This window comes from Petaurus breviceps, unplaced genomic scaffold, assembly GCF_028583685.1.
Source record: "Petaurus breviceps papuanus isolate PSGF00001 unplaced genomic scaffold, PetGlider_PUasm1.0 90865, whole genome shotgun sequence".
Taxonomy (NCBI): domain Eukaryota; kingdom Metazoa; phylum Chordata; class Mammalia; order Diprotodontia; family Petauridae; genus Petaurus; species Petaurus breviceps.
This window is the reverse complement of record NW_027187367.1, coordinates 12432685-12454728: the sequence shown is the minus strand read 5'-3', so window position 1 is coordinate 12454728 and position 22044 is coordinate 12432685. Positions and strand designations below refer to the sequence as shown.

Sequence of the window (22044 nt, the reverse complement as noted above, 5' to 3'; positions counted from 1 at the left end):
CCAAGAGTCCTCTGTGGAGAATCCCTCCAATAAATATGGTAAGAATATGAATAATAGCAGCTCACATTTATATAGTGCTTATTACAGGACAGGCCATGTGCTAAGTAAGCACTTTACAAATATTATCTCATTTGATCCTCACAACGACCCTGGGACGTAGGTGCTATTATTATCCCCATTTTACAGATGAGGAAACTCAGGCAAAAAAAAGTTAAGTTTTTTTTCAATTGTCACACAGCTAGTAAGTTATCTAAAGCTGGACTTGAACTAAGGTCTTCCTGACTCCTGGTCCTGCACTCAATCAACTAGGTACCCTCCAAATGAAAAGGTCCTAAAATTATGCCAAAGTCCCCATACCAAGTACAAGTCTAGCTAAATCTCCCTTGACTGAAGACACAAAGACTCTTAACATGCACAAATTTTTGTTCTTTACCTTCCATCACCCTTTTTCCAGGGTTCAATTCTGGGAGAAGCCTGACTTCCAAATAACAGAAGAAAGCTATGGAATTGTAAGCTATTAGGCCATATATTGGCCCTGCATTCCACCTCTGCTTCACAAGAAAAGTTGCTATTTACAGGAATGTTGCTTTTTGGCTAATATATATATATACATATATATATGTATGTGTGTGTGTTTATGTGTGTGTATAAAACACCTTATGCACGTATGCATGTATGTACACACACATTTATACACAAACACACACAGATCTCAAAGGCAGATCCTTTCCAGTGGCTTTTCTTTCTCAAATGCCAATTCTTTATTTTATTCCAACCTGTTCTTGCTGCTGCCACCACAACTGAGGACTTCAGTAGACTTTACAGTCACAGCTTTAATGGCCTCCCAGGACCTCATAACCTTCAGGAACTTAGAAGGTCACCTGGGCTCATCCATCTTGAAGTTGCTACTCAAGTCACCAAGTGACTCTGGAAGTTATACAGTTTTCACCATTCTTTTACACTACTCTCCCATGAAGCTTTAAAGTATCTTTATGATTGGGAGCCATAAAAAGAAAAGGAACTGTTTTTGAGGGAGGTGAGGTCAAGGGATTGAACCTCTCCATTGGTTCTTAGGGCAAATCTTTGGGTATACAGATAAGTCTTGATTAGTACGAATAATGAATTCCCTGAAGGGGTTCCATGTATTCACACAATTTGAAGTTATAATTATGTAAAATATGGCAGTTGGTTCCAGCTCAATGCAAACATGTAGTACAACTCCAGATAATGTGATTAATTCATACAATTCATTATTTGCGTTAATTGGAACTTAGCTAAGTTCTGGCTTGAGAACCAATGGAAACAAGACAGAATCTATACAGGCTCAAAAACAGAAAAAGGGCACATATTACACATATGTGTCCAATAAAAAAAAACAGTGAGAAACTTCCCACACATGGCTATACTGGATTTGGCATCCAAAGAACTGGGTTCAAAACTAGCCTCTCATTTAGTAGCTCTGTCCGCAGTCATCAAATGGAGATAATTGTACTTCAGTTGCCTATTTCACAGGAATTTTGTAAAAATGGAGATAAAGTATATAAAGTGTTGGATGAACCACAAAATACTAGGTACATGGGAGCTATTACTATCACCAACATTCACTGTAATAGGAATTATTTGTCCATTTTCATCTAGTTTTTATCTAGTCTATTTTCATCTATCTTCATTAAAAACTCATGAAAATTTCAACTTTCACAAATTTCATACTAGACTTGAGCCAAACATTTGTCATTAAGTTATGAGATTTTTTTAAAGAAGTTATGAGGTTTTAATGAATGATTTGTCTCTATACTTGAAGTATTACTGAACTTAATTTACTATTTTATTCTTCCCTATAGATATCAGCTAGGGTTTTTGTAACATACACTTGACCTTCTCTCCAATATCTATATATACATACATACAGATAAGCAAATAATTATACAATGCACTACTCATTTTCTGTCCTCAGATTATACACATGATGGAGTCTGTTACTTGCAAAGTAAGACTTCTAACTAGCCAAACTAAAACCCAAATAAAGTCAGAGTATTAGATCATGGTACTAGTTGGTAGAAAATGTTATTGAGGGGCAGACAGGTGGCTCAGCAAGTAAGAGCACCGGCTCCAGTGTCAGGATGACCTGGGGATCAAATCCGGGCTCAAATACTTAGCACCACACCCAGAAATAACTGGCCATGTAACCTTGAGCAAGTTACTTAACCCTGATTGCTTTAAAAAAAAAAAAAGAAAATATTACTGAACATCAAATACCATTTAGAGATAGTATTGAAGTTCTGCAGGATATCAGCTATGGCAGATAGAATGGAGAGTCCATTCCTTAAAGAAGTATTGACAAGTCATGGCACAAGTACTATCAAAACATGTAGATCATCAGACTTATACACTGGGCCACAAACAATCCACTGTTGAGACCAAAAGTCCTATAGGATGAGCTTACATTTTGGTTGTTTGGACAGGGAAAAAAAACAACAACACAAAATGAAGAAGCAGCAGCATCAGGTCATCACTGTGGGTATGCATAATTTCTCTGTTCTCAAATCCAGTGAACCTGGAGCTGAATGAAGAGTAGGAATGCTAGTTGTACAGAAAATACACTTCACATCATGAATGGAAACTACCAGAGGAGGAAAAGAGGGGGAGGAAGACAAGGCAAGTTAGATAATAGCCTGTTCTAGCCCCCTTTACAGAAATTTCCCTACACTTGGAGGGTTGAGTTCATGTCAATAAAGAAAATACTTCTAGCATCTACTCTACATTATATGTACCTTAATGACAAAGCCTATTATGATTATCTATTCTAATGGAAGCTTGCAACAGTATGATAAAAACCAATATATAGAATCAACATATCAGTGTTGGAAAAGACCTTAAAAATCCCGGAGTCCAGCTTTGCAATCAATGTAAAAAATGTTTGTGCACCATGATCACACAGCTTCTATTTGCAGAGAATTGTCTCACATGCAGTTCATTCCATTACTATAAAGTAATGGCCTGGGCTCAGCCACCCTCACGATCTTAAGCTTTGGAGCCCTCCCGCTGGGAGCTAACTGACCGGGCACATAGGTCCACCCTCATTTTTACCATTAGGATACACTCTTGACGCCAGCCCTCGCAGTGTTGCCAGGGCTACAAGGGTCTCTGGGATCTAATCCTTTATAACTGTTGTGCTCAGTACTAGGTTAACTTTGAGGCTCTGACCACTGCACTTTGCTGTAGTAGAGGCAAAGGCTTGGAGACGTGTGAGAACCAAGGGAGAACCCCTCGTGGGTTCCCCCTTCTCTGATACCCGCCGCTAGGATGGAGAAATTTTTGAGATTCCGCAGCAACCATCCCCAACTACCAGCATCAGGCTGGACAACAACAAGGACAGATTTAGAGATAACTGGGAGAGAAGGATTTGACCCAGTGTTGTAAGAAATCAAAGAGAAAGACGATTGTCAGCCTGCCTCAAGTTTGAGTTTGGGAAGTGAGACATTCCTGGCGCAAGGCTCTAATATCCTTCCTAGAAGGTTTTGGTATGCCAAAGCAGTTCTGGTTTGGACTAAATGCCCAACTAGGCACTTTTCTCTCTGGTGTCTTCTCAACCTTTGCCACCAACATTCCTGTTGTGTTTGAAGAGAAGTACATGAGAAATAACAACTGTTCTATTGAAAATAAGCATGAGGAGATTAACATTATGAATAACTTTGTCATCTACTGGAGCTATAAAAATCATCTTGTACTTGTCCATAGTCACCATCCTCATCAGCTTTTTCCTCTTGTATTCTGTATATGCCCAAATCTACCAAGGCATGGTAGCCTATGCATCTGGATTACCTTCTATGAAGCTGTCTACTTCCTACTGCATTCTCTGAGCACCAGCACTCCCATTGTGACCCCTGGAGAAAAGTTTTTACTCTGGTTTGGCCTGATCTCCTGTGTTCTCATGAATGGATTCTGGATGGTTTTTTGTGATCAAGTTTGCTCAGATAGTGTACAAAAAAAAACCAGATGCAAAATAATATCACTTTCTATAGCCGTTGTCTTTCTACCAATGTGGAATCAAAGCAAGAGAGGCCACAATACCCAAATTTCCCAAAACTGGGTTACCCATCTCAGATTCATACAAAATAAGCCAATCTTTTCCCCAAGAGGCAAGAGGTAGGGGGAGGGGAGACTGGGGGAAGGGTCAGGGGGCTCCTGGGAGGACAGGAGGACAAGAGGAGATGATACTTACTTGGGGGTGGGGGGCCATGCCCATCCTTTCATCCCCTGGTCCCACCTAGCCTCTCCAGCTGAGAGGGGCTGAGCTGGGGTCCCCTCTCCCACTGCCCCCCCCAGGCTGCCAGTGTGGCTGGCCCCTGCAGGGAGAGCTGGGAGGGCTGCCCCAGGACCCAGACTGAAGAAAGAGAAATGCAGGAGAAAGTTCTGGATTCTATTCTCAACCATCCCCAACTGCCAGCATCAGGCTGGACAGCAACAAGGACAGATTTAGAGATTAACTGTGAGAGGATTTGACACAGTGTTGTAGGAAATCAAAGAGGACAATTGGCAACTTGCCTCAAGTTTGAGTTTGGGAAGTGAGACCTTCCTGGCACAAGGCTCCGTCTAATATCCTTCATAGAAGGTTTTAGTATGCCAAAGTGGCACTGGCTTGGACTAAATGCCCAGCTAGGCACTTTTCTGTCTGGTGTCTTCACAGTCTTTGTCACCAACATGCATGTTGTGTTTGAAGAGAAGTACACGAGAAATAACAACTGTTCTATTGAAAATAAGCAACAGGAGATTAACATTATGAATAACTTTGTCATCTGTTGGAGCTATAAAATCATCTTGTGCTTGTCCATAGTCACCATCCTCATCAGCTTTTTCCTCTTGTATTCTGTATATGCCCAGATCTACCAAGGCATGATAGCCTATGTCATCTGGATTATCTTCTACGAAGCTGTCAACTTCCTACTGTGTTTTCTGAGCACCAGCACTCCCATTATGACCCCTGGAGATGTGAAGTTTTTACGCTGGTTTGGCCTGATATCCCGTATGTTCATGCATGGATTCTGGATGTCTTTTGTGATCAAGTTTGCTCAGAAAACGTACAAAAAAAGCCAAATGCAAAGTGATACCACTTTCTACAGCCGTCGTCTCTCTACCATTGTGGAATCAAAGCGAGAGAGGCCGCAATACCCAAATTTCCCAAAACTGGGTTACCCATCCCAGTCCAGGAGGCCTAGTAACAGAGGTAGGGGGAGGGGAGACTGAGGGGAAAAATCAGGGGGCTTCTGGGAGGACAAGAGGAGGATGAAGGGGCACAGTCCAGGAGGCCTAGTAACTGAGGGAGGGGAGGGGAGATTGGGGGGAAGGGTCAGGGGGCTCCTGGGAGGAGCTGGGAGAATGGGGGGATGACGATGGTGCTAAGGGCAGCTGTAGGACTCTTTAGGGAGCTTGTGGACAGTCCATGTGGCAGTCAGTGGCCCGGCAGCTGGCCCTCTCTAGGTTGGCAGGCCACTAGAGTGCTTGTTACTCTAGGCTAGGGTTGAGGGAGGTGGGCAAGTGAAGATGTCATTCCTCTTCCGCTCCATTCTCCTGGAAATGAAAGGAGGGGAGGAAGGAGACAAGGGGAGGCTTCCTGGGCTTTGAACTTCTAGATTGCTCCTCATATATAACAGATTTAGAATCATATTTTGAGTTCCTAATGGTAGAAGAAGTATCTTTATGTGACTATGGGTATCCCCTTTTATCCTGCCTAACTCCCTGATTGTATCCATAGTAATTCTCCAAAACATATTTTTGGAAGGAGCAATAGGAACTTTGATACCTCCCTTCCTCTTTCCCTCCCAAACTCCCTTGTGTTTAACTGCATTCTGTGTATGCATGTGTGTGTCCATGTGTGTATATACACATGTATGTACACAGTATGTGTTTATGTACAAGAACGCATATATGTGTTTTAATGTGTGTACACGTACGTGTATGTCTATATATATGCATCTTGGGCAGATAGGTGGCATGGTGGATAGAGGGCCAGACCTGGGGATAGGGGGACTCATCTTCTTGAGTTCAAATCTGGCCTCAGACACTTACTAGCTGTGTGACCCTAGGGAAGTCATTTTACCCTATCTGCCTTAGTTTCCTCATCTGTAAAATGAGCTGGAAAAAGGAATGGAAAACTACTCCAGTATCTTTACTAAGAAAACCTCTAATGGGGTCACAAAGAAATCTGACAGTACTGGAAATGACTGAACAAAATTTTAATATGTGCTGTAATAGCTTAAAATGGCACAGACTGCTGTCACATGTTATAGGTGTATGTATATATACACATATAAAATGCCTGCATATATATGTATCTGCGTGTACATGTGTGTATGTGCATATGAGCACTGTGCATGTACATATATTGAAGTTCAATTGTTTTCAGTGGTGCCTGACTCTTTGTGACCTCATTTGGGGTTTTCTTGGCAAAGATTTGCCATGTCCTTTTCCACCTCCTTTCACAGATGAGGAAACTGTGGCAAACAAGGTCAAATGACTTTTTTAGGGTCACACAGCTAGTAAGAATCTGAGTTTTCCTGACTCTAGGCCCAATGTTTGATTCACTGAGCCATCTAGCTGCCAACACACACATATATACATATATCATATGCCTATGTATATAAATATATATGTGTATACATGCTCATAAAATAAGTTTCCAAAATATTTTACAAATATTATCTCATTTTATCCTCTCAACTACCCTGGAAAGTAGCTGTTCTTATTAACTTCATTTTATAGATGAAGAAACGGAGGTAAAAAAAAGGATAAGCGATTTGCTCGGGGTCATTCAGCTGGTAAATGTCAGAGGCTAGATTTGAACTTGGGTCTTCCTAACTCCTAATTTCTAATTCCCTAACTTCATCTTTCTATCCACTCTGACACCTAGGTGCCAACAAATATATACACACACATACACACATACGTGTACATATACATGTATGTGAACATATACATATGCACACCTATATAATATGCTTGTGTACATATATGATTTTATTGATTAACTTTATGCTATATGTCTTTTAAAATTTGAGCTTGCTATTGTTACAGTACAAGCTCATTGCATGTAGAAATTGTTTTCATTCTTTTTTTAATTTTAATTTTTATATTTTTTACTTTTTGGAGGGGGTAAGGCAGGGCAATTTGGGTTAAGTGACTTGCCCAAGGTCACATAGCTAGTAAGTGTCAAGTGTCTGAGGCTGGATTTGAACTCAGGTCCTCCTGACTCCAGGGCCAATGGTCTGTTCATTACATCACCTAGCTGTCCTAGATCGTTTTCATTCTTTGTATTTATGTCTCTAATACTTAGCAAATGCCTGGCAAAATAGCAGGTACTTAATAAACATTTAAATTGATTGATCAATTGATCAATTGATTATTAATCCTAAAGCTCTGGAGTTTGAAGAGAGGGCTTCCCACTTGGAAAGGGGATGTGTCTGAAAGGAGGCCTCACCCCTCACCCCTGGTTCTGTGGGCTCTGAACTCCCACAGCTCGATTGTAAGCTCAGCCCTCAGGTTAACAGGTGGAATCCTAAATATTCCCCTTTGGCATATTGTGGTTCTTGAAGTCTCAGGGCTGGACTTGGGCCTCACTGCAATTGAAGTGTAAGGCAGAAGCCTAACTAGGGAAATCTATCTCCTGGGTCTTTATTCAACAAGCACTTATTGTGTCTACCATGTGCCAGGCCCTGTGTTGGGTGCTGGGCATACAAAGGTGAAATGCCACTCCCTTGAGGAACTTAGAGTCTTGCTGGGGGTGGGGTGAGATGGGAAGTATGCAGAATATCAGGTTCTATACTGGGAGCAGTGGAGAGAGTGCTGGGCCTGGAGTCAGGAAGACTCATCTTCTAGACTCATATGCTTATTAGCTGTGTGACCCTGGGCAAGTCATTTAATCCAGTTTGCCTCAGATTCCTCATCTGTCAAATGAGCTGGAAAAGGAAATGGCAAACTACTTCCGTGTCTTTGCTAAGAAAACTCCAAATGGTGTCATGGATAGTCAGACATAACTAAAAAATGACTTAATAACAACAAAAATACACAAATAAAGAAGGCAGTATGGGGTAATGGAGAATGCACTGGATTTTGACATCTGATGATCTGACTTCCTATCCTGGTCCTGTCTCACTAGGTGTGCCAATCTATGCCAGTCAACCCCTCTGGGCCCAGTTTCCTTCTCTGTAAAATGAAGAGTTTGGGTTAAATGATATCTCAGCTTCCTCCTAGTTCTAGCTCACTCTTAGAGAATAAATCACAAAGCTCAACTCAATCATGTCTCATCTCTCACCTGTTAAACATCCTCTGCCTTATCCTTCCTACTTCTGTCTCATTTAGTTCTGGCCAGATCCCAGAGATAGGGGATTAGCCTGGGTCAAAGAAGATTCCATTACTTTGGGAATGGGAGAAAAAAACAGGAGTCAGTTTAAGGCTCTGCATGACTTTTTCTTTAACTGTTACACTCAGATGGATGAGGGTGAGGGTCCAAGCAGTAGTATACTGGTAAATGTTTAATAATCAGTTGACTGAAAAATATGCAGGACCCACTTTAAAGATTAATAAGCATTATTAACATTTTCTCCACCACATTCTTAAGTCCGGACAATCAACAAAACACTAAATAACTTAAACTCTCATTTATGAGGTATAAATGCTCACACTGAAAATTTAATAATAAGCTCTTGAACTTAGGAGCTGGTTGAGTTCAGGCACCCAAAGGCCTCCCCTAGGTCAGTCATCCTGGTGTGACTTAGGTCTTGCAGAGGGGAGGTCCCGAATAAACCAAGACTTCCTAGGATCCTGATGAGACAAAATTTATAAAGTGCTATATACATGCTAGCTATTATCAGTAGGAGGAGGAGGAGGAGGAAGAGTGATAGTAGTAATTGGAATAGTAGTAGTACTAATAGTAGAATAGTAGTAGTAATTGTAAAATAGTAGTAGTAGAGTAGGAGTAAGAGGGAGAGTAATTGTAGAATAACAGAAGTAGTAATAGTAGTAAGACAGGATTCGAACTCAGATCTTCCCAACTCCAAGTTTGGTGCTTTATATACCCAAGTGCCAAAGCACTTTCCTCACAACAATTTCAGGGAGGTGCATTGTTCAAATATGATTAGTATTCCTATTTTATCAACAAGGAGTCTGAGGTCCAGGTTGGGGAAACAGCTTGCCCACTCCCTCTCTCCCCTACTGCATAGTATAATGCAATCTCAAAGCATGGTCTTTGGATCCCTGGAAGCCCCTTCATGAAGCCAAACTCTTTTCATAAAAATAGTAAGACATTGTCCATTAAAATATTCCCCCCTCTCCCCTCTCCAACTACATAGCTGTGTGAGGTTAGATTTTCTTCATGTACTTCAGCCAAAACAACGTATCACAACAGATTGAATACAGCAGCAGATGTGAGAATACAGCTGTCTTCTGTTAAGTCAGACATTAAAGAGATTTGGGGAAAAAAATATAAATGAATGCCACCCCTATATTTTTTTTTGTTTTGGAAAATAGTTATTTTTTATAAAAAGATATTATTTGTGTTAACTTGTAACAGATTTATTATTATTATTAAATTTATTATTTATTAATTTAGTTTTGCTATTTTAAAATTATTATTATATACAATATATTGTAATTTAAAAATAAATATTTAAAAATTTTCAGTTTTAATTTCTATTATGTTCATGTAAGTATAGACACAAATATATTTGTGGGCTCTATAACACATATCCCACATAAAATCTTTTTGGAGGTCTTCAGTTGTTAAGAGTATAAAGGGGGTCCTAAATAAATTTTCTATTGCAAAGGGATCCTCAGTGACCTTTAAGAGTATAAAGGGGTCCTCAATAATTTTAATTTCATTTTTGAGACTCCCATTTAAGAGCCCTGAGACTCAAAAGTTTGATAACATTTAATATATTTATTTTAAATAATGAAAGAACCAAGTTTAGAATCCAGCTCTGCTGCCTCCTCCTCGCACTGTTCTTTCCCCCACCTCACACTGCTTTTCATCACTTTTGACTCTTCGCAGACTAGTTAAACTGACTGATGCCACAGCTGGCTCTGACATTTGGTCTCTATGGCAGGTTTTTTTTCCAAACTTTCTCTCTCTGCAGGGGATGCTGTGGCAGCAAAAATGCAAGATGAGCCCCAAGAAGGGCTCCTTCATGGCAGGCATCTTCTTCATCTTCTTCACCATCCAGTCCCTCATTCTTGACTTGAACCAGAAGTTTTCCTTCGGTACGGATCCCAACAAATTCAACATCTACAAGGAGATCCATGGAGTGATCCTCTGGACTTTCAGACACAAGAATAACATCATCATCTTCCTGTCCATCACTACACTCCTGGCTAGTTGCTTCCTCCTCTACTCTGTGTGCATGGAACTCTACCTGGGCATCTTCTTCTACACCCTCTGGATAATCATTTCTGAAATCATCTATTTCTCCCTAGTCCTGGTAATGTCTCAGGTCATCCAGCCTCCCTTTCTGGAAATAAAGTACTACTTGTGGATTTGCCAAATTTCCCACATGCTCCTCCATGCCTTCTGGCTACCCTTTGTCATAACCTATGGCTACCATCTCTTTAAGAGCCCACACTACTTGACCAAGAAAAGACCACATACCAAACAGCAGTCTGAAATTACATCAGAAAACTGGTCCCAGATGGGTATAACGGCCAATAGAAAGTTTACTTGATCTTTGTTAGGAGGAAGGAAGAGAGGGAAGATATCCAGTCCTGGATTTCTAGATCTCCCTACTTCCTACCTTCTTATCCCTGCTCCTGATGCCTTATAATAATGGTGATTCTTGCTCCAAGTTATTAAGGGTCCTTTTTTTCCAAGCAAGAGGCTGTCGTACAGGCAAAATTTGAGGAGAAGGGGGTAAATGTGATTGGACCATTTGTGATCTTCTGGTGCTTAGTAATAAATTGTGTTGCCTTGTTCTCTACCTTCTGGTTGTGTTTACCATCTGGGTTTTCCTTTTCCCTCTTCATTTTCTGCATTACATTTTTATTTCCTTAGGAAGCCACCTCCACCTCACAGAAGTCTTGGAATCTCTGCCCAGGCAATGTAATGTAATCATTCATTCATTCAGTCAATCAACAAACACTTCCTAAGCAATCTCCTAAGCACAGTGCACTATACTAGGTGTTGGGAGAGATATTTAAAAAGATTAAGAAGAAGTTCTTGGCCTTTAAAGAATTTGTAGTCTGGTGCAAGTAATGAGACAGGTACACAGATACAAATTATTTAAATTTGAATAGATATTCAGGGTATAAACTGCTCTGGGATTAGACTCAGGAAGGACTTCCTTAATCCATCAATCAATAAACATTTATTAAATGCCTACTGTATGCCAGGGACTGTACTAAGCTCTGGGGGATGCAAAAAGAGGCAAAAGACAGTCCCTCCCCTCAAAAAGCTTATAGTCTAATGGAGATAACACACAAACAAACATATACAAAGCAAGCTATATAGAAGATAAATGGAAGTAATTAACAGGGACAGGCACTGGAATGCAGAGGGATTAAGGAAAGCTTTCTGTAAAAGATGAGATTTTATTTGGAACTTAAAGTAAGCCAGGGAAGTCAGAAAGTGGAACTGGGGAGGGAAAACATTCCAGGCATGGATTGGGGGGTGGGGTGGAGAGCCAGAGAACATGTCCAAAGCCAAGGGATGGAAACTTCTTGTTGGTAAAGAGACCAGTGTCACTGGATCAAAGAATACATGTCCTGGAGCAAGGTGTAAAGAGAGTGAAAAGGTAGGGGGGGCTAGGTCATGAAGGGCTCTCAATGTCCAATAGGGCATTTTGTATTTGATCCTGGAGGCCATAGGGAGCCATGGGAGTTTATTGAGTATGGAGGTGACATGATCAGACCTGAGATTTGGGAAAAACACTGGAGGCTGAATGGAGGATGGATTGGAGTGGGAAGAGCCTTGAGGCAAGCAGACCCAACAGCAGGCTACTGCAGTGGTCCAGGTGTCAGGAGATGAAGGCCTGCACCAGAATGGTGGTGATTCCAGAAGAGAGAAAAGGGTGTATTTGAGGGATGTTGAAAAGGTAAATTGACATGCCTTGGCAAGAGCTTCGATATGAGGGGTGAGAGACATGAGGAGGTGAGAATGACTCCTAGGTTGTGAGCCTGAGGGCCTGAGTGGATGGTATTGTCCTCCACGGAAATAAAGCACGTAATAGGAGGGCAGGGTTTGGGGGAAAAGATAAGGAGACATGTTTTGGACATGCTGAGTTTAAGATATCAACTGGACATCCAGCTGGAGATGTCTGAAAGCAGTTGGAGATTGAGATCAGAGGTAAGCAGAAAGCTTGGTAACATCTGAGTTGGGGTCTGAAAAATGGATAGAATATCTACAGCTAAAGGTGGTTATGGGGGGGGGGGCATTCCAGGTGTAGGAAACAGCATGAATAAAGGTGTGGATGTAGGATGTGTTTAGGAAGGATTGATGTTTAGAGTATGTGAGAGGGTAGATAAGGTTATCAAGGTAGGTTGGAGGCAGATTAGAGGGGGAGGAGGTGGCATGTTGAATGCCAAAGGAGCAGGTATTTGAACTTTATTTGGAAAGCAAGGGATCACTAGGTGGCACAGTGCATAGGGTATCAGCCCTGGAGTCAGGAGGACCTGAGTTAAAACTTTGCCTCAGATACTTACTAGCTGTGTGACCCTGGACAAGTCCCTTAACCCTGACTGCCCAAAGAAAGAAAAAAAAAGAAAGCAGTGAGGGTCATTGAAGGTTTTTAAGCAGCTGCTGTAGCATATTATCAGACTTCAGCATTAAGAAGATTTATAAAGAAATAGTATATAGGCTAGTTTGGGAGTACAGGGAAGGGTGTTGTCAGGAAGACTGTTCAGTAACCATTGCAATATTCTTGGCAATGTAATGATATTGCCACAGTTCTAAAAATCTATAATTTCACTTGTATGGGGGAGGAAGTTCCCTTCAATGTTGCCTATTCGAATTTCTCCATGCCTTGGTAAATAGTGTCATAAGCTGACCAACACCAAGATGGGCCTCTCAAAACTTACCCAGGTGAGGCCTTGAAAGAGTGGCCAACCCTGGGCTCCTATTGAAAGTTCTCAGGGTTGGCCAGGTAGCACAGCGAGTAAGAGCACCGGCTCCAGTGTTGGGATGACCTGGAGATGGAATCCCGGACTCAGATACTTAGCACCACACCCAGAGATAACTGGCCATGCAACCTTGAGCAAGTTACTTAACCCCAATTGTTTAAAAAAAAAAAAAAAAAGAAAGTTCTCCCAAATTATCAAGACTTCCAAATCCCGTACAGCCCTGGCATAATCTCCACAAACTCAGGATCATTTTCTCACCCCAGTGAGACATCAAGGTCATCCTTCAGTGCAATAATCATAGTTCACATACTTTTCGCACTTTAAGGTTGGTGGAAATGCTTTCATCACAACAAAGAGGGGTAGTGATTTTTAAAAAACTTGTTATTCAGTTTTGTCTAACTCTTCGTGACCCCGTTGGGGGTTTTCTTGGCAAAGATGCTAAAGTGGTTTGCCATTTCATTCTCCCGTTTGCTTTACAGATGAGGAAACTAAGGGCAATGGGTTTAAGTGACTTGCCCAGGATTACATAGCTAGTAGGTGTATGAGTTCACATTTGAACTCAGGTCCTCCTGACTCCAGGGCTGGTGCTCTATTCACTGCACCACCTAGCCGTCCCTATGATGGTACTTATTACAAGATCAAATGAGATAACACATGGGTAACACCTTGGGTTCCCTTCTCCTCCCACCCCCACATATGGACAATAGTTTAAAATCAAAACTACAACTTCTAGACAGCCAGAAGACACAGCTTGAAGGAACTGCATGTAATGAAACACCATAGTAAGAAAAGTAGTAGTTGATCATTTCCCCCTCCACAAAAAAGGGTCGTACTCCATCGCCACAAATACATATGCCATCAAGGGGAGGAGTGGATGCCTGTGGGGGCCACACATGCAAGGAGCATGTGACCAGAGCACATGCTTGGAAAATCAACTCACACCTCCAATACTGAAGGGCTGATGTTTTCTACTGGTGGCTTCTGTATGTCCCTCCCTACTAGCTTCTGTCCTGTATCACTCTGGGGCTACCTAAGGGCAGTTAGGTGGCACAGTGTATACAGCACTGGGTCTGGAGTCAGGAAGAATTATCTTTGTGAGTTCAGATCCAGCCTCAGACAATAGCTGTGTGACCTTGGCCAGGTCACTTCACCTTGTTTCCTCATCTGTAAAATGAGCTGGAGAAAGAAATGGCAAACTGCTCCAGTATCTTTGCCAAAAAAAACCCAAATCGGATCACAAAGATTCAGACTAGTGTCTCAGCAATGACTCAACAACACCAGCTATTTCAATACCAATCTGCTAGGGTAGTATAATAATAATAATAGCCAACATTTATATAACACTTACTATGTGCCAGGTACTGACGGGCCTTCAACCCTCTTCCTGAGAATGACAGGCTCATTGCTCTTTTATCATAGCTGCTATACCCCCTCTGACAAAAGCCATGGAGAATAACCCCAGACTAAAATTGTCTTTTCCTTTTAATTCCATTTCTGGAGCTGTCGTAATCCTTTTTCACTGACAACTATCTAATTTAGGATTAAAAAATCCCAACATCCCAGCATCCTCTCTAGCTTGCCATGAAAATTAATCTGAGCGTGTACAATTTGGGCAGTCAATAATCATTATGAAGTGCCTACTCTGTTCCAGGGGTGGGGAACCTGTGGCTTCAAGGTCCATGGCTGTGGCCTTTTGACTGAGTCCAAGTTTTATAGAACAAGTCCTTTTATTAAGGGGATTTGTTGGATGAAGTTTAGATTCAGCCAAAGGGCCCCACTTGAGGACCTGGAGGGACACATGTGGCCTTGAGGCTGTGGGTTCTCCACCTCTGCATCCAGGAACTGTGCTAATTGCTAAGAAGGCAAAGAAGGCAAAATATAGTCTCTGCTCTCAAGGAGGTCTTGGTTCAATGTGGGGAAGATAGTACATAAAAAGCATCTGTAAAGCAGGCAGCAGGGTGAGGGAAAGAGGAGGCAAGGGGCCTAGCATGGAAGCATGATGAAATCCAGAGGAGCTCAGCCAGGTGGGAAATGAAGAGATGGAGGCCTCAGGCTCTGGGAGGAGCTCTCCATGTCCACCTCCTGCCTTCTCCAGGCTTAGGAAGGGAGTGGCCCCAGGGGTATGCTAAGGAGATACAAATTTCAAAGATAATGTGATCTTGCAGGATGATATGTTCTTAGAGAATACCATGAAACCCAGGAGAGCATTCAGGTGGGAAATGAGGTGATGAAATGGATAGAGCACTGGGCCTGGTGTCAGGAAGTCCTGAGTTCAAATCCAACCGTAGACACTTACTAGGTGTGTGACCCTGGGCAAGTCACTTCACCTCTATCTGCCTCAGTTTCCTCACCTGTAAAATGGACATCACCATAATAATGATAGCACCTACCTCTCAGGGTTGTTTTGAGGGTCAAATGAGATCATTATAAAGTGCTCAGAACAGTGCCTGGCACAGGGGAGGCACTGTATGAATGTCAGCTTTCATTAGTAGTAGTGGTATTCAGTGACGATATACCCAAGGCCAGTCAGTGCAGAACGAAGACAATGTTGTCTCCAGCACCTAGAGACAATTGGGGGGTCGGTACGAAGACCTGAGGTGACATGACAGCAGTTTTCCTGTATCTGAAGGGCCATTCTGCAGAAGAGCAAAAGCTTTTTTTTAGACCCAGAAAATGAATGAAAACTGAAGAAAAACAGGGTTAGGTCTGAAGCAGAGCAAACGTTTCTTAATGAATAGGGCTGCTTGAGAGAGAGTGGATTCCCACTCATGGAAGGATGAGCAGAGGGTAAATGACCACCTTGTCAAACAGAGTCAAGGCCCTTCAGGATTTCTTCCAACTCAGAGATTCTGGTCAGACTCATGGAGACCATATGGAGTAGACAGTCATAACACTATAGATTTAAAGCTAGAAAAGGTCTTTGAGACCAGCATCTACCCCATCACTTTACAGAGGAGCAGGTGCAGCTAATAAGCCTCAGAGGAGAAATGAACCCAGCTCTTCCTGGTTCCAAGTCCAGCACTCTCTCTAGTGCACCATGTGGGCCTCTTAACTGACCCTGGCAACAGCATAAAGCATTGTACAATGACCAGGGGATAAAGAATGATAAAAGACCGTTGGATTTTTGGCTCTCAGAAGATAATTGATGTTCTAAAAAAATTTTTTTGCTTGTTTTGGAGAATGACTTTAGTGGAGAAAGAAGACAGATAGAGGTTTGTGGAGTGAGTGATGAGTAAAAAGAGATCATGTCCCTGGTTGGAAGAGTTTGATGTTGAAAGGGAGAAAAGAAATGGGATGTTAACTTGAGGGGATTGGAGGGTCAAGGGAAAAAAATGTTAAAGTTTTATTGTTTTTGTTGGGTTTGGCTTTTCTGGCTATTTTTGTTTTAAGGTGAGGGAACAAATGTTTACTGAATGAAACAAATGTTTACTGAAAGGGAACAAATGTTTATAGGGTGCCTACTATGTCCCAGACACTCCCTGAGTGTTTGCAAATAAAGGAGAATGAGCCTAGAAAGAGAGGGAGAGTGAAGATAAGTGAATGAGGATAATTAATGAAGCCAGCTACCAGAGGAGGGGGTGAGGATGAAAGTCTGAGAACTGAGGGTCCTTGGCCTTAGAGAGAGCCCCCTTTTCCTCAGGCAAGAGGGGAGGAAGAGAGGATGGGAGGAAGATTCCTGAGAGGTTCTGAAGTAAGAAGGATAAAGAACAGAGGGAGCTCCTCTGCAGAGTAGTCATCTTCCTCTCCAAAGAATGATATGGGTTGACAGGGTCATCAGCTGGGACTGTGGCAGGGGTCTAAACAATGGGAATCCACCAGAAACTCTGGTTCCTCTCAGGGCTTGTAGCTTTGCATCTCAGGTCTTGTAAGTCTCAAAGAAATTCCATTCCTACTGACTCTTCTCTTCTTGGGTCTCAGGCTTGCTGGGATTCCCCAAAGATCCTTTTCTCTAAATCAGGGGTGGGCAACCTGCAGCCTCAAGGCCATGTATGGCCCTCTAGGTCCTCAGGTCCAAACTGCACAGACCAAATCCCCAATAAAAGGATTTGTTCTGTAAACCTTGGACTCAGCCAAAAGGTTGCACCCAAGGACCTAGAAGGCCACATGTGCTCTCGAGGCCACAGTTTCCCCACCCCTGTAACTCTCCCCAGAAAGCAGGGCCTAGACTTCTTTCATGTGGGGGGCTAGAAGACACTTTTACTGGAAGAATTATTCTGGATCGGTTAACAAAGTTTTCCTTCCTTAGTTGGCTCCTGTTCAGAAATGGAAAGAAAGAGGGAGAAACTAGAATGGAATTGGGTCAGTGGAAAGTTGTCCCCCTGCCTTGGTATGGAACCCCATATGTCCTCACTCAATGAAAAAACCCCTTCCTTTTTTTGTTATTTTGTTTTGTTTTTTGCTTTTTGGAGAGGAGAAGGCAGGGCAATTGGGGTTAAGTGACTTGTCCAAGGTCACATGGCTAGTAAGTGTTAAGCGTTTGAGGCCGGACCTGAACTCAGGTCCTCCTGACTCCAGAGCCGGTGCTCCACTCACTGCACCACCTAGCTGTCCCAACTCCTATATTTTTGCCAAAATAAACCCTCTTGGACTTTGTCCTTTGTGCATCATCTGGAATTGGACACCTTTAAAGAACAACAACACGAAGGGAGATAAGGAAAATAATGTAAACAATGTATGTAATGGGTTGTTTTTGTTGTTATTATTATTGTTGGTTTTTGTTAGTTGGATTTAAAAATTGTTTTACATAAATTTTTTCTTTTATTTATTTCGTGGGTTGCTTTGACTGGATAATTCGTTGATTAGTATGCAACCTACCCCTGACCTGTCTTTCTCTGCACTTTGTTAAGGTGGCCTTCAGGAAGCAGATAGAGACTCTTTGGGACTTGTAGCCTCAGACTCAAAGATTCACTAGATTCATTCTCTCCCTCTTCAAGAAGCCTAACCAGAGTTTCCCAGGTTCAAGTGGCTTTACTTAACCCCAATACCGACTTTGTGCTATGGGCATAATAATGTCCTTCCCTTTGAAGAGATTTTGTTGGCTTTTTCTCCAACCCTACCTTCAACTCCCCCCCCCCCCCGCATTGTTCTTAGTCATTCAAATGTTGGCCAATAAATTTTCTGATATAAGTAACTACTGCTTACATATCGTCAGCATAAAATAAAATGGGGAAATGGAAACTCTAAATGCTACCGCAAACAGCCAGGGAGAGACAATGAGGTTTAAAAAAAGAAAAAGGAAATGAAAGGATTCACAGGAAAACTGCTTCTCCTTGAAGGGAGAAAAAGAGTCATTCAATCAACAAGCATTTATTAAATGCCTACTATGTTCCAGGCCCTGAACTAAGAGTTCAAAGAAAGGGGAGAATCCCTGTTCTCGAGGAACTCAGAGACACAGCATGCCATCAAGTATGCACAATCAATATATAGAGGATAAATTGTAGATAATGAGCAGAGGGAAGGCACTAGTACTAAGGGGGATCAGGAAAGGCTTCTCATCATAGATGGGATTTAAGCCAAGATTTGAAGGAAGCCAGGAAAGCCACTCATAGCTTCCCCAGGTGAGCAAATACTGCCCTCTGGCGGGTACAACTGATGATCTAGTGAGACTTTAGTAGCCTTGGGTGCAATGGCAGGGGAGGGGGGGGTGTTGAATAAAAATAAAGGGGCAGTGGAAGCATAAGGAAAGAAGAGAAAAGAATTTTGAAAAACTTTCTGTGAATGTTTCATCTGTTGTATAACAGAGATAAAGTCATAGTGATTACATTATTTTCCAAATAGACACATAACATGCAAGTTATAAATATCAGTGGTCAAGTCTGCTGACAAGTTTGTTTTTTTTTTTCTTAGGAAGCTAGAGAAGCATGAGAAGGTAAATGCTGACAAGTTTTAACAAGCAAATATTGGCAGGAGAGCATGTGGTACATTGTCAGGAAGTCCAGCATGCATCAGCAGGAATGTGTGCATGTGATGACTTATTTATAATACAGTACTATATGGTTACATGACATAATATTGCATCACAAAATTACAATGCAAGAAAAAGCCCACAAATTTACAATAAATTATTAAATTTAAGATGCATCATTTAAAATATATACATATATATTTTTGAAATGACGCAATTTTTATAAAAAATTATGAAAGGGGAGAGGATTCTGGGAAGATGGCTGAGTAGGTTAGAAAATTCCAGGCTTTCAAGATTTTCCCCCACAAAAGAGTTAAAATAGCATTGTAGGGCAAACAAAGTATGGGTGGAGATAAAGAACAGGGGCAATAACCCAGGACCTCCTGGGACAATTTGAGAAGATCAGAAGAAAAATTCCAGCAAGAGGTTTGGCTCCTGTGAAGAGTAAACACCTCCAGGCTAGGTTTCATTTTAACTGCCAGCCATTAGCCTCTGAAATAAAAAGCAGCAAGCCCTGGGGTTAGTATGTTTGGTTTGAGAAGCTGCCTCTGTCCCCGACACCTGAACTTTTACTCCTAGCATAGTGAGGGGAGTTGACTGTTTGAGCCATGGAAGATCAAGGGAACCTTTGCTGACCAGGAACACCAGACCCAGCTGTGCTGCAATGAGCAGCAGGAGTGAGAAGGAGTCAGCACAGGCCTGTGAGTGCAGAAGCAGAGGGCCAGAAAGCCCCTGGCTGTGGGCACTTACAGGAGGCTGGAGGTTTGACTTTGGTCTCAGGCTAGAGTGGAGAACTGAAGATCTGGGGCAAGAAGCACCATTTCCCATACCCCAGGACTAGAGGTCACTACAAATAATTAAGCTAGCACCACAAAAAATGCACAGGTAAAGGAGAAAAAAATCCAACCATAGAAAATTATTACTGGAATAGAGATGCCTGGGATACATCTTCAGAGGAGGATATTGAAGTAAAGAAACCCCCAAAGAGTAACGTCAAATGGACACCTGCCAAAAAAGAATTCCTAGAAGATATTTTAAAAGACTTTAAAAATCAAATGACAGATGGAGGAAAAACTAAAAAAGAAAATAAGAATAATCCAATAAAAACAAGAAGGGTATGAAAGAAAAGTCAACCAATTAGAAAAGGAGATCCAGAATCTTAACTTTGAAAATTAGAATTGGCAAAGTAAAGCCAATGAAATAAGAGATCAAGAAATGATGAAACACAATGTGAATAACGGAATAATAGAAGACAAAGTGAGTGGCTAGACACAGTCGGGAGGAGAGGATGCCTCCGAAGGAGACAGACTGAAGTATTCTTTGGAGGCATCTGCCAAGATGGCGGAGCGAAAGCAGGAATTCACCTGGACTCCTGCGCAAATTCCTTCAGTAATCTCTAAAAAGTGAATCTTTGATTTGAGAGTGGCAGAATCCATTGGGAGACAGAGCCTGGCAGATTTTCAGTCCAGGAAGGTGTGCATGTGGGACTGGGAAGGGGAAACATGGAGCAGAGGCTGCACCAGTGTTGACCTGAGACCCAACCAGAATGGAGTGCATACCCTTTGACCCAGCAATACCACTTCTAGGGCTGTATCCCAAAGAGATCATAGAAGTGGGAAAAGGACCCATTTGCACAAAAATATTTATAGCATGTTGGGGTTTTGGTTGGGGTTTGTTGAGGGTCACAGGCGGTCTAGGGATGGCAGGGATGGTCGAGGGACCCTCTCGCCTGTTGTCTCTATGGCCATAATGTCCGTGTTGGCTCTCCAAACTTTGCCTTGCCCCATTTCCTGTTAATCTGCACACCTCTTGGCCTATAGGTCAAGCACGGGAGCAGCACGGACTGCCACATCTGCATATAGGATGTTAGGAGGTATTAAAGAGCTTGCTTTCCATAGAATAAACGGAGCCTTTCACCATCTCTGTCTCCTGCTTTATCACTGCGCTTGATATCGGGTGGCCTGAGCAGGTCTCAGCCACCCCTAGTGAGCCGGCAGCAACAACTGGCGCCCAACGCGGGGTCTGAAGACACCCTTGTAATACAAGGTAGCGAGCCAGCCCCAGTCAGCCTTCCTTGTGAGGAGGCTCCGAGGACAGTCCCGGAGCATCCGAAGAGGTAAGTAGAAAAACCATGGGGCAAGATTTAGGGAAACTATCCGAGGAAGAGAAGTAGGTGAGAGTAATTTACAAGCTTATAAAGAAACAAGAGTGCTTGGTAACCCTGAAACAAATAAGAGAATTCATAGAGATAATCAGGGCTACATCTCCCTGGTTTCCTCAGGAAGGACCTATAAGTTTAGACAAATGGAAAGTAATCAGAGAGCAATTAACAGACTATTTTAGTACAAATGGCCCCGAGTCAGTCCCGCTTAGTACTTTCACTTTGTATACTCTGATAAAGTTAGGCATTAGTCAACCAGAGGATTTACAAGAACGTAGAATGTTTAGGGACACAAACTTCAAAAATCAACGGACGCAAACTTCCGCCTTAGAGACCCTCTGAAAGAATTGTACACCTAGGGGTCGGTCCCCTGAAAAAATATATCCCTCTTTGTTTCCTTTTAAAAACCATGAGTGTGCACGGTCTGCTTCTCCCTCACCCCCAAGGCGACCAAGCTTTTCAGCTGAGCATGGAAAGGGTGTGCATAACTTAGACCAGACCCTTTGTTGCTGTTCCCGCCAAAAGGACATGTATCTCCCTCACCGCTCACTCCTAACACAACAGCATCCCCTAGTGACAGTACGTCCCCACTACAAAGGGCAGTACAGGAGGCCAAAGAGAGCAGAATTAGGGGAGCTGGCTGAAGGTCTTGGGGAAATTATCCAGTGATAGAAGAGCCCGACCCACACAATCCCGGACAAAGAAGGAGAAGACATGAGGGACTTGATTTACAGTTAGTAAACGAATTAATAAAGGCCGTTTCCGAGTATGGCCCAACTGCACCATACACTCTTATACAATTGGAAAATATTGCATATTCTATCCTTACTTCTAATGATTGGAAAGCTTTGGCTAGGGCCTGCTGAGAGCCCGGACAAGC

At 42.3% G+C, this 22044-nt stretch overlaps 2 protein-coding genes and 1 pseudogene across 2 annotated transcripts; all 3 read left to right on the top strand.

Annotated features, from left to right (window-relative positions):
* The first annotated feature begins 3523 nt into the window (after positions 1-3523).
* LOC138150225 (transmembrane protein 217-like) lies at positions 3524-4119 on the top strand (annotated as a pseudogene).
* A 501-nt stretch (positions 4120-4620) lies between these two features.
* On the top strand, positions 4621-5244 carry LOC138150224 (transmembrane protein 217-like). Its single transcript, XM_069073659.1, has one exon. It carries the CDS (start codon positions 4621-4623, stop codon positions 5242-5244), a length of 624 nt encoding a protein of 207 aa, XP_068929760.1.
* A 4886-nt stretch (positions 5245-10130) lies between these two features.
* Positions 10131-10936, top strand: LOC138150325 (putative transmembrane protein 217B). The gene has a single exon (XM_069073718.1). It carries the CDS (start codon positions 10131-10133, stop codon positions 10707-10709), a length of 579 nt encoding a protein of 192 aa, XP_068929819.1. The 3' UTR covers positions 10710-10936.
* The last annotated feature ends 11108 nt before the right edge of the window (positions 10937-22044 follow it).

Excerpts from the sequence above, each read along its gene's own strand:
- LOC138150224 (XM_069073659.1), top strand. The coding sequence starts at position 4,621 with ATGCCAAAGTGGCACTGGCTTGGACTAAATGCCCAGCTAGGCACTTTT.
- LOC138150325 (XM_069073718.1), top strand. The coding sequence starts at position 10,131 with ATGCTGTGGCAGCAAAAATGCAAGATGAGCCCCAAGAAGGGCTCCTTC.